Source organism: Saccoglossus kowalevskii, chromosome 3 (genome assembly GCF_978046115.1).
Source record: "Saccoglossus kowalevskii chromosome 3, keSacKowa6.1, whole genome shotgun sequence".
Lineage (NCBI taxonomy): Eukaryota > Metazoa > Hemichordata > Enteropneusta > Harrimaniidae > Saccoglossus > Saccoglossus kowalevskii.
In genome coordinates, this window is record NC_140643.1 from 7,201,714 (window position 1) to 7,215,554 (window position 13,841).

Genomic DNA, 13,841 nt, shown 5'->3' on the forward strand with positions numbered 1-13,841 from the left:
TCAACCTGGGTAGTTCACTACAATATCCTCCAGGGGAATACATCAACCTGGGTAGTTCACTACAATATCCTCCAGGGGAGTACATCAACCTGGGTAGTTCACTACAATCTCTGCAGTGAATGCACAGTTACTGTATTTGACTGATTTAGCAACCATCTCCGGTCAAGCTCTCACTTTTTACTTTTGTATAATTGTTATATTTATGGTCAAATCTACTGTCCTAATGAATTTTTTGAGGAGTGCTCACCTAAGCACACACCCTTTAAAAATCATTCGGTGCTAAGTGATCAAATGCAGTCTCTACAATGTAATAAAAAACTTTATAATCACAATAGATTTCCAATCCTGATAAAAATAAAGTGACAGCTTATAAAAGATAAATCAAACATAGCTATTGCTAATACTATTAATAACACTTTCTACTACAAGATGCACATGATGTTCTTGTGTCTTCTTCATTGTCTTCTATCCCCCTTGCAAACAGCAGTATTAACTGACAATGAACTCTGCAATGTAAAAAAAAGAATTACATGAACCGATGTGTGATAATCTATTGTACATGATCAGAGTCAGATTGAGAGATTCACCAAGACACACATGAACCGATATGTGATAATCTATTGTACATGATCAGAGTCAGATTGAGAGATTCACCAAGACACACATGAACTGATATGTGATAATCTATTGTACATGTTCAGAGTCAGATTGAGAGATTCACCAAGACACACATGAACTGATATGTGATAATCTATTGTACATGATCAGAGTCAGATTGAGAGATTCACCAAGACACACATGAACTGATATGTGATAATCTATTGTACATGATCAGAGTCAGATTGAGAGATTCACCAAGACACACATGAACTGATATGTGATAATCTATTGTACATGATCAGAGTCAGATTGAGAGATTCACCAAGACACACATGAACTGATATGTGATAATCTATTGTACATGTTCAGAGTCAGATTGAGAGATTCACCAAGACACACATGAACTGATATGTGATAATCTATTGTACATGATCAGAGTCAGATTGAGAGATTCACCAAGACACACATGAACTGATATGTGATAATCTATTGTACATGATCAGAGTCAGATTGAGAGATTCACCAAGACACACATGAACTGATATGTGATAATCTATTGTACATGATCAGAGTCAGATTGAGAGATTCACCAAGACACACATGAACTGATATGTGATAATCTATTGTACATGATCAGAGTCAGATTGAGAGATTCACCAAGACACACATGAACTGATATGTGATAATCTATTGTACATGATCAGAGTCAGATTGAGAGATTCACCAAGACACACATGAACTGATATGTGATAATCTATTGTACATGATCAGAGTCAGATTGAGAGATTCACCAAGACACACATGAACTGATATGTGATAATCTATTGTACATGATCAGAGTCAGATTGAGAGATTCACCAAGACACACATGAACTGATATGTGATAATCTATTGTACATGATCAGAGTCAGATTGAGAGATTCACCAAGACACACATGAACTGATATGTGATAATCTATTGTACATGATCAGAGTCAGATTGAGAGATTCACCAAGACACACATGAACTGATATGTGATAATCTATTGTACATGATCAGAGTCAGATTGAGAGATTCACCAAGACACACATGAACTGATATGTGATAATCTATTGTACATGATCAGAGTCAGATTGAGAGATTCACCAAGACACACATGAACTGATATGTGATAATCTATTGTACATGATCAGAGTCAGATTGAGAGATTCACCAAGACACACATGAACTGATATGTGATAATCTATTGTACATGATCAGAGTCAGATTGAGAGATTCACCAAGACACACATGAACTGATATGTGATAATCTATTGTACATGTTCAGAGTCAGATTGAGAGATTCACCAAGACACACATGAACTGATATGTGATAATCTATTGTACATGTTCAGAGTCAGATTGAGAGATTCACCAAGACACACATGAACTGATATGTGATAATCTATTGTACATGTTCAGAGTCAGATTGAGAGATTCACCAAGACACACATGAACTGATATGTGATAATCTATTGTACATGTTCAGAGTCAGATTGAGAGATTCACCAAGACACACATGAACTGATATGTGATAATCTATTGTACATGATCAGAGTCAGATTGAGAGATTCACCAAGACACACATGAACTGATATGTGATAATCTATTGTACATGATCAGAGTCAGATTGAGAGATTCACCAAGACACACATGAACTGATATGTGATAATCTATTGTACATGTTCAGAGTCAGATTGAGAGATTCACCAAGACACACATGAACTGATATGTGATATTCTATTGTACATGATCAGAGTCAGATTGAGAGATTCACCAAGACACACATGAACTGATATGTGATATTCTATTGTACATGATCAGAGTCAGATTGAGAGATTCACCAAGACACACATTTACATCTCATCACTGTGTATTACTAGTGACGATTATTTAAATAAATTATTTTATTGTGATGATAATTAATTGTACCTGCCTTGCATTATAAGATATATTACTATGGTAACTCTACATGGTGCAGTGACATGACAGTATTTCATGAACGCCATAACTACCGATTCCAGTTCATGCCTACATACTACATATCTCATGTAGAAGACTTTACAAGTTTACAAATTAACTTTCATAAAATAAACCCACATCATTTTTCACTAAAGATTTTGGTGAAGACATGTGTGTAATTGGAAATGATGTACATTTGGTCTAACAACAAAAATTATAGAAAAAAAAGTACAAAAATATTCTTTAAAATTTTTGCGGAAACATTATGGTATTCAAAGGAATAAAAAGCAATTTTATTTCACAAATATGTACATGTGTAGCAATAAACAATTTCATTAAAGGTCCCCAAGATGGGCAGTACCATCCTTAGTGAAACTACAATCTACAGGGAAACTGCCACAAGCCACAAATACTTGACAATTCAGCGTATCCGAGTTACCAATTGACCTGAAATCCAACATGTAAAACTGTGTGATATGCCAAATTATGGGATTGAATGCCAGCACTTACTTCACATCAACAGAAGGATGGTGTATAATTTCACCATCGGCATTCCAAACACTCATGCTTGGTAAAGGGTGATGTTTGCATTTCTTTTTATCTTGTGTGAACCGACCACTAATTGCACCAGATCCGATGTTGTTTCCATCCATAGTATCCTCTTCTGCTCCGATATCTTGCACAAGGGGACGCAATTTGAATTCCTTGACTCTGTGTACCTGCACAAATGGGAAATCAAACTGGGAGAAAAATACAGAATTGTATTACATTAATTCATGGACACTCAATGCAAATGATATTTCGATGGTATATGTTAAAAGCACATGGAAAAATATTGTAAAATACTTTATTTTAGCTGGAATTAACTTTCACTGAAAAGACTTTTTGGGTGTTTTGTATGGAATTTATTTTCACTGATTTTTAATGAGTTGAATGTAAAATATAGGAAAAAAAGCATATTCGCTGGATTTTATTTTCGCTGTCTTCTCTTGAACACATAATATATTTAAATATCTGGACATCACTTTTTAATTCATCTGGAATATTTGTATTACTATACATGTATACCAGTAATATTTGTTTTTGTTTGTTTCTTCATTTTCAACTTTGTTCTGGGAACAGTGTTTACAGATTCTGTTTTCTAAGGGAGTTTTGGGTTGGGTATGTCTACCCTTCTCTGTTTCAAATTCTTATTCTGAAACAAGTCATTTTGATTTTATGTTTCATATTACATATGGGGCAAATATGGTTCAAAAGTGTACAAGTCTATATAAACTATATATATGTTCTTAGTTTTCTATTATCGTTTGTTACACTAAACTTCTAAGTCTACATACTCTTGCTGAATATTATTTCATATTAGTTTTATTTTACTGAGTGGTAATTTGTAAGTTGTGACAGACAATGCCAAATTTGCAGTATTTTTACTGATGTTAATTAATGTAAATTTTGTTGTTTTTGTCTGGCAAGTCACATACGATATCAGTATTTAATCAAATTTCTCTGAATATCTACGAGTAATAAAAATTCTCCAAATTCATTCACACCTAGTATTATTTTTTTTTGCAAAATATCAAATGCAACTATTCAATTGGTGTCATGTTCCAAGTTGTTGAGTCATTATGTTTTCTATTAATTCAGTTGATGCAATAGCATAGACAACTGTAACAAGTTATTTTTCCACTGGTTTTTTTATTTTTATTTTTTTTTTTATTTTTTTTATTCTTTTTTTTTTTATTATTATACAATTAGCAATACATGAAAAGGAAACAGAACAAAAAGTACAACACAATCACAAATACAACAAATTATCAGAGTAAGGTAAAGTACATAAAATTTGACCTATTCGACTGGAAAATCACTCCATTTGTTAACATGATGCTCCATAATATTTTTACGAGTTGCAATATATTTTTCAATTTTATAAATATTCAATACTAAATGTTTTAATACTATGAAACTGGGTAAGGTATCTTGACACCTAGCAGTGTATATAGCCCGTTTAGCAAGTAATATAACCTGATTTGTAATAGTACTAAAATTTCCATCCCCAAGTAGTAATTGATCTTTATCTGGAAGACTGTTTAGATTTAAAAATTTGCCCCAGTTATAAAATACTTTACCCCAAAGCTCCTTTGAATATTGGCAGTCTACAAATAAATGTAGTAAAGTTTCATCTGTTTTTTTACAAAAAGTACACAGGGGAGATGATGCATAAGCTGGGGACATTTTAAATAAAATAAAATTAATATATAGAATATTTCTCAAAATTTTACAATAAAATGCACGTGACTTAGATTCTATTGTAACCTTGTACGGAAGTGCATACAATTTTTTCCAGTCTAAAGTTATAGTAGGAAACAAATTTTGGTAGTATATTTCGCTTTTCGGGGGGGAAAATTTCCTTTTAACTAGTATTTGGGAAAATATTCTCGTAGACATTTTGCTAATAACTATAATTTTACCATCACTAGGAACACTTACCGGGAGAGTGGGTCTAACAACATATTTTACCATTCTTATCATATAAATCCGTAATATAAACTATACCTATGTTATACAATTCCCTATAAAAGATAGATTTTCCTTGAATAATAATATTTTGATTGTTCCAAATAATCTCACTTGCGATTTCTTGAAGATTTTCCGGGGGTTTATGTAAATTTACTGACGACCATGCATGAAGAACAGACTCATAAAAGGGTGGCAAGTTTATCGGTAACATTTCCCTATTAAAATTACACTGGAACAACAAATTTGCTCCACCTACCGAATTAAGATACCAATCAAAAACTTGTTTCCATGGATGGTAATTTTTATCAAAAAACTTTTTAACCCAATTTGCTTTTGCTCCAACACACATGCTCAATAAATCCGGCATAGCCAAACCCCCCTTTAACATATTACCAATCACAGTGTTTCTGGCGATCTTATCAGGACCGTTCCAGAGGAAATTATAAAACATCGAGTTGAGTTTAACTAATACTGATTTAGGAACGGAAATAAGGTTAAACGTATACAGTAATTTGGAAATAGCTAAGGATCTAATAACTTGTATTTTACCGAGTAAAGATAAATTACGACAAGCCCAAAATTTTAAAAGCTTTCCAACTGACACAAGATATTTTTCACAATTCATTGAAGTCGCAAGATCATCGTTATATGAAAAATATATACCGACAATTTTAACACAATCTGAACACCATTTTAATTTTAAAGGTTCGTCTTTTCGGTGTCTCCAGCTACCTATCCACATTGCTTCCGTTTTATCCGCATTTACCCTCAGCCCAGATACAGTACTAAAACAGTCCAATTTGCTAAATAGTTCCGTAGCAGAAGCCAAGTCTCTAACAAAAGTGGTGAGATCATCTGCATAAGCAGTGTATTTCACTTGATTTGGACCAATCTGAATACCATTTATTTTATTATTTTCAGATATAGCATTTAGTAAAGGTTCCAAACTTAAAATAAACAAAGCAGGAGATAAAGGGTCACCTTGTCTTACACCTCGATTCATGTTAAAATACCCAGTTGAAAAGCCTTTGTTCATTACACAACTTGAGATATCAGAGTAGAAACAATGAATCCAGTTAATAAATGACTCCCCAAAATTATATTTCTTTAGAACAGCAAAAATGTATTGCCATTCCAAAGAGTCAAATGCCTTTTCAAAATCAATGCAAAATAAAATTCCAGGTATATTCCTGTCTTTTGTGTAGTTCATAAGGTCATCTATCATACGTGCACAGTCACCTATATATCTACCTTTAACAAAAGCAGACTGGAGTTCAGAAATAAGGGAGGGTAATACTTTCTCCACTCTCAAGGCAACACATTTAGCCACATTTTTACACTGGTATCTCTAGGTACATTGTAATCTACCATTAAGTAAATGTATACCATTATTTTTACACTGGTATCTCCAGGTAATCTACCATTAAGTAAATGTATACCATTATTTTTACACTGGTATCTCTAGGTAATCTACCATTAAGTAAATGTATATCATTATTTTTACACTGGTATCTCTAGGTAATCTACCATTAAGTAAATGTATATCATTATTTTTACACTGGTATCTCTAGGTAATCTACCATTAAGTAAATGTATACCATTATTTTTACACAAATCTATAAGAGTTCTACCCTGTGTATTGACAATTTTATTTTTACTATTACGAGGAATGATGTCTTCTTTACTTGTATATAAATTTAACCCTGGAATAAATTAAATTATCCATGTCATTTTCAACAAGTCGTAGTTAGCTAAGGAACTTACCCTGCTATTAAAGTTCCCAAGAATAGCATTGGTTGTAAAGTGTGTAATATGTAAAAAACAAGTCATTATTAATGTCCAAGTGGCAATAATAGGCTGAAAATCTGTTGTCTTTTATCTCATCAAAAATTTAATTGTTATGGAAATGTATTGCTACATGCACAATATATGCAATCAATTTTGATATGCAAATCACTGGTCATCTGACCAGGTTAATTGTTTCTGATAAATTTGTAGTGTATGGTCAGTAATTGAGAGTGGATAGAAGACTAATAATTTGCAATCTAATATATCTAATCTAAATAATTAAATACCAAAAAGACAAAAATAATGATTTTCACCAAAATTGGGCAAAAACCTAGAAACACACAATTTACATTTGGCAATAATTTAATTAGATAAAAGATACATTTACTTATTTAGGTGTTTTATACATTTAATAAACATGGGTCATTGAACTGTACAATTGACAGACTGGCTGATAAAGTTAGGAAATCAGAAGCAATGACAAAAACATTATTATGGGGATCAACAAACATTAATCTACAACTGCAGTTATTTGAGGTATTCAAATGCCTATTCTTACATGTGCATCAGAAATTTGGGGTATTATTATAAATCAGGAACACTGGGACAAAACAAAAACAGAAAAACACCACCTCAGGTTATGTAGACACCTACTAAATGTCTATAACAAGACCAGCAACATTGGCACTAGAATGAAGATTGGGTAGCTCCCTTTAATTGCTAAAATACAATACCAAGCAATAAAATATTATCTCAATATTTTGAGGAATGGTCCAATAAGCTTGGCATACGATACATTAATGGACCAGCAACAGAATCAATACAAAGATTCTTGGTTTACAAAACTTCAGAAATTACAACAAATTTACAATATACATAACATAAAAAACATCAACAAAGATGAATTTAAACAGAAAAACTGAAAAAATTTTGTTCAAGCAAATAATACAAAAAAACTTGTTTACATTTTAAATGCTGAGAACAGACAATTGATAAAAGAATTAATTAAATACATAAAAACATCATATACGACAAGAAAACAATATTATGTTAAACAAAAACTCATGGAAATGTAATATTTTAATTTTTTATCTTCAAGTACTAGTAATATTTCTTTACTGTATCTGTATAGTTTTAGTTTGTAGAATAGTTTGTTATACCTTTATTACATTTGTATTGATCTAAATTGAATTCCTTTCAATATGGTTGTAATAAAGACTTATCTTATCTTATATAAATTTTATATTTCTATTTGCTATTTCTCATATTTATGCAATTTTTATATCCAAACTCAACTAAAATGCATATCACCAGTATTGTAAGCATATGTTATGTTATGTTAACTGTTATGGTGTTACCTAATGACACTCTTTCTATCATGATAGGAAATTAAGGCACTTAATGATTTGATGAGAATTAAGCACAAACATGAATGTATATATCAAGTTTTTACATCTTGGAGTGTTGGTTAAAGTTTTCTCACAACCATAGTCGTTTTACATGAAATCTTGCCATTCATAAATTTGTTTGCAAACCAAACTGGCTAATGTTATCCTGAATGATCTATGCATGTTTTGTTTTGTCATGAACATGTATCTTAACATGCATAATACATAATGAATGTACTAAATTTGAACAAAAACGAAAAAACATGTCCAAAATACAGATTTTCAAAAAGAAAAATGGCTGCCAGTCAGCCATCTTGAATTGAATCTGTAAACCACTGCATGTGCATGTGTTCAACATGCAAAAAATGAACAAATTTGGTCCAGAGGGTTCTGACTCTAGACGAACAGACAGATGTACAGAGACAGAATTATAAGTCCTTGTTTTCAAACTTTGTTCAAAAAGGAACAAATGATGACCTGAGAAACCTACCACCTTGTCACCTGGTGATTGTTTGGCATTGGTAATCTATTGTACTATAAGACATACCACTTCCCTATTATTGAAAATGGGCCTAAGCCCGTAGGGCTAGGCCCCTATTATTATTAGTCTGTTTTCTTTCTTCATCTTCTTCTTTCTTCCATCACTTTTTTTCATCAAGCAGTTTGAGAAAACCGCTGAACAGAATGGTCTGAAAAGCTCTATTCTGATAGTCCGTAATGTGAACTGGTGCACTTGACTTTCAGAATTTTGATTGGTCAATTGGTTCAGCAGCCATATGCATAAGCACATGGCTCATTATATATTCTGAAAATCAAAACCAGGTAAATACATGGAACCAACTGCATTTGACCTTGTGGTACAGATCATTCAAAATACCTTAATGGCAATTCAGTGACCACATTAATTATGGATTTTGTCTGATAGCTTGGGCCTCGGTGACGCCGCTTTAATTACTCTCTACGATTATAATTGTCGGCAATGTTGATGTAATATCATTTAATAATTGTAGCTTTATTATCCTGTGTATATATTCAGTAATGAATTTATTGTTAGATTTAATTTGTTTTGATGATTTGCTATTCTCAATTGAAACAATTAAAGACATGCATTTCATTTTTATTTTATTTTATTTATTATTTGTATTACCTTCTTACTGAAGTTATCATTGTCATCAAGTACAGTTACAACAATTTAAGTATGTGGACTTTAACAAAATTATTATTTGACTTTTTTGAAGAAAACATTATAGCTCTGCAAAAGACTTTCTGAAAGGACTATACTTAGAGAACTGATTTTGAAAGAAACAGAACATGAATGTCACAGTCCCCGTCATTTAATTATAAAATACTCATGTTAAAATAATACAAGGAACATCTGCAAACAATTGAATTAATATGTACTTTATGTGAGTACAACTCATCATAAAGTGATTTCCCTTAATCTAGTATTGTATTGATAACTTCCATTGACCCATGTCCAAAATATCAAAGTACACAAGTGCAACCAAACTATGTCTCGTACATGCTCAAGAAACTGCATTCATAAATCTGAGTAAACCTTGATGTATCTTTAATAACAACTTAACTTCTTTGTTAATTCAGGTCTCTTTATATATTACCAGAGATTGTAAATTACTAAAGGTTGGTATTTGAAACCACAAATTGTCATTTCAGCTCAACAGCCAATCAGCAATGGCCTTACAGTCAGATGTCAATTTTGTTACATGATAGACTTTAATAAATGGGAAATTAAACTGTGAATAAAAACAATAAACAACACATGTCATCACAGTCCTCATACATTGCAGAAGCTGTAGTAAAAAGTTTTACAACAAATGACTACCTAAGTATGCTTTTATTATTTTAACACACTATTACCCTATCCATGGGAGTTTTACAACAAATGACTACCTAAGTATGCTTTTATTATTTTAACACACTATTACCCTATCTATGGGAGTTTTACAACAAATGACTGCCTAAGTATGCTTTTATTATTTTAACACACTATTACCCTATCTATGGGAGTTTTACAACAAATGACTGCCTAAGTATGCTTTTATTATTTTAACACACTATTACCCTATCCATGGGAGTTTTACAACAAATGACTGCCTAAGTATGCTTTTATTATTTTAACACACTATTACCCTATCTATGGGAGTTTTACAACAAATGACTGCCTAAGTATGCTTTTATTATTTTAACACCATTACCCTATCTATGGGAGTTTTACAACAAATGACTGCCTAAGTATGCTTTTATTATTTTAACACACTATTACCCTATCCATGGGAGTTTTACAACAAATGACTACCTAAGTATGCTTTTATTATTTTAACACACTATTACCCTATCTATGGGAGTTTTACAACAAATGACTGCCTAAGTATGCTTTTATTATTTTAACACACTATTACTCTATTCATGGGAGTGTTACAACAAATGACTGCCTAAGTATGCTTTTATTATTTTAACACACTATTACCCTATCCATGGGAGTTTTACAACAAATGACTGCCTAAGTATGCTTTTATTATTTTAACACACTATTACCCTATCTATGGGAGTTTTACAACAAATGACTGCCTAAGTATGCTTTTATTATTTTAACACACTATTACCCTATCCATGGGAGTTTTACAACAAATGACTGCCTAAGTATGCTTTTATTATTTTAACACACTATTACCCATTCCATGGGAGTTTTACAACAAATGACTGCCTAAGTATGCTTTTATTATTTTAACACACTATTACCCTATCTATGGGAGTTTTACAACAAATGACTGCCTAAGTATGCTTTTATTATTTTAACACCATTACCCTATCTATGGGAGTTTTACAACAAATGACTGCCTAAGTATGCTTTTATTATTTTAACACACTATTACCCTATCCATGGGAGTTTTACAACAAATGACTACCTAAGTATGCTTTTATTATTTTAACACACTATTACCCTATCTATGGGAGTTTTACAACAAATGACTGCCTAAGTATGCTTTTATTATTTTAACACACTATTACCCTATCCATGGGAGTTTTACAACAAATGACTGCCTAAGTATGCTTTTATTATTTTAACACACTATTCCCCTATCTATGGGAGTTTTACAACAAATGACTGCCTAAGTATGCTTTTATTATTTTAACACACTATTACTCTATTCATGGGAGTTTTACAACAAATGACTGCCTAAGTATGCTTTTATTATTTTAACACACTATTACCCTATCCATGGGAGTTTTACAACAAATGACTGCCTAAGTATGCTTTTATTATTTTAACACACTATTACCCTATCCGTGGGAGTTTTACAACAAATGACTACCTAAGTATGCTTTTATTATTTTAACACACTATTACCCTATCCATGGGAGTTTTACAACAAATGACTGCCTAAGTATGCTTTTATTATTTTAACACACTATTACCCTATCTATGGGAGTTTTACAACAAATGACTGCCTAAGTATGCTTTTATTATTTTAACACACTATTACCCTATCCATGGGAGTTTTACAACAAATGACTGCCTAAGTATGCTTTTATTATTTTAACACACTATTACCCTATCCATGGGAGTTTTACAACAAATGACTGCCTAAGTATGCTTTTATTATTTTAACACACTATTACCCTATCTATGGGAGTTTTACAACAAATGACTGCCTAAGTATGCTTTTATTATTTTAACACCATTACCCTATCTATGGGAGTTTTACAACAAATGACTGCCTAAGTATGCTTTTATTATTTTAACACACTATTACCCTATCCATGGGAGTTTTACAACAAATGACTACCTAAGTATGCTTTTATTATTTTAACACACTATTACCCTATCTATGGGAGTTTTACAACAAATGACTGCCTAAGTATGCTTTTATTATTTTAACACACTATTACTCTATTCATGGGAGTGTTACAACAAATGACTGCCTAAGTATGCTTTTATTATTTTAACACACTATTACCCTATCCATGGGAGTTTTACAACAAATGACTGCCTAAGTATGCTTTTATTATTTTAACACACTATTACCCTATCTATGGGAGTTTTACAACAAATGACTGCCTAAGTATGCTTTTATTATTTTAACACACTATTACTCTATTCATGGGAGTTTTACAACAAATGAGTGCCTAAGTATGCTTTTATTATTTTAACACACTATTACCCTATCCATGGGAGTTTTACAACAAATGACTGCCTAAGTATGCTTTTATTATTTTAACACACTATTACCCTATCCATGGGAGTTTTACAACAAATGACTACCTAAGTATGCTTTTATTATTTTAACACACTATTACCCTATCCATGGGAGTTTTACAACAAATGACTGCCTAAGTATGCTTTTATTATTTTAACACACTATTACCCTATCCATGGGAGTTTTACAACAAATGACTGCCTAAGTATGCTTTTATTATTTTAACACACTATTACCCTATCCATGGGAGTTTTACAACAAATGACTGCCTAAGTATGCTTTTATTATTTTAACACACTATTACCCTATCCATGGGAGTTTTACAACAAATGACTGCCTAAGTATGCTTTTATTATTTTAACACACTATTATCCTATCCATGGGAGTTTTACAACAAATGACTGCCTAAGTATGCTTTTATTATTTTAACACACTATTACCCTATCCATGGGAGTTTTACAACAAATGACTGCCTAAGTATGCTTTTATTATTTTAACACACTATTATCCTATCCATGGGAGTTTTACAACAAATGACTGCCTAAGTATGCTTTTATTATTTTAACACACTATTACCCTATCTATGGGAGTTTTACAACAAATGACTGCCTAAGTATGCTTTTATTATTTTAACACACTATTACCCTATCCATGGGAGTTTTACAACAAATGACTGCCTAAGTATGCTTTTATTATTTTAACACACTATTATCCTATCCATGGGAGTTTTACAACAAATGACTGCCTAAGTATGCTTTTATTATTTTAACACACTATTACCCTATCTATGGGAGTTTTACAACAAATGACTGCCTAAGTATGCTTTTATTATTTTAACACACTATTACCCTATCCATGGGAGTTTTACAACAAATGACTGCCTAAGTATGCTTTTATTATTTTAACACACTATTACCCTGTCCATGGGAGTTTTACAACAAATGACTGCCTAAGTATGCTTTTATTATTTTAACACACTATTACTCTATTCATGGGAGTTTTACAACAAATGACTGCCTAAGTATGCTTTTATTATTTTAACACACTATTACCCTATCTATGGGAGTTTTACAACAAATGACTGCCTAAGTATGCTTTTATTATTTTAACACACTATTACTCTATTCATGGGAGTTTTACAACAAATGACTGCCTAAGTATGCTTTTATTATTTTAACACACTATTACCCTATCTATGGGAGTTTTACAACAAATGACTGCCTAAGTATGCTTTTATTATTTTAACACACTATTACTCTATTCATGGGAGTTTTACAACAAATGACTGCCTAAGTATGCTTTTATTATTTTAACACACTATTACCCTATCCATGGGAGTTTTACAACAAA

At 31.8% G+C, this 13,841-nt stretch overlaps 1 protein-coding gene across 3 annotated transcripts in view; it reads right to left on the bottom strand.

Moving 5' to 3' along the window:
- Nucleotides 1-157: 157 nt before the first annotated feature.
- LOC100378628 (ceramide kinase-like) overlaps nucleotides 158-13,841 on the bottom strand; it is a 65,358-nt gene continuing 51,674 nt past the window's right edge. The window contains exons 12-13 of one of the 3 annotated variants that reach the window (XM_085496706.1): nucleotides 3,092-3,321; nucleotides 158-506 (exon numbers count right to left, since the gene is read on the bottom strand). In XM_085496706.1, coding sequence (XP_085352832.1) covers nucleotides 407-506; nucleotides 3,092-3,321 — 330 coding nt within the window. In that variant the 3' untranslated portion in view covers nucleotides 158-406. Of the gene's footprint in view, nucleotides 507-3,091; nucleotides 3,322-8,897; nucleotides 9,077-9,589; nucleotides 10,026-13,841 lie in introns of those variants that run through there. The other 2 variants (XM_085496708.1, XM_085496707.1) reach the window with 2 other exon arrangements.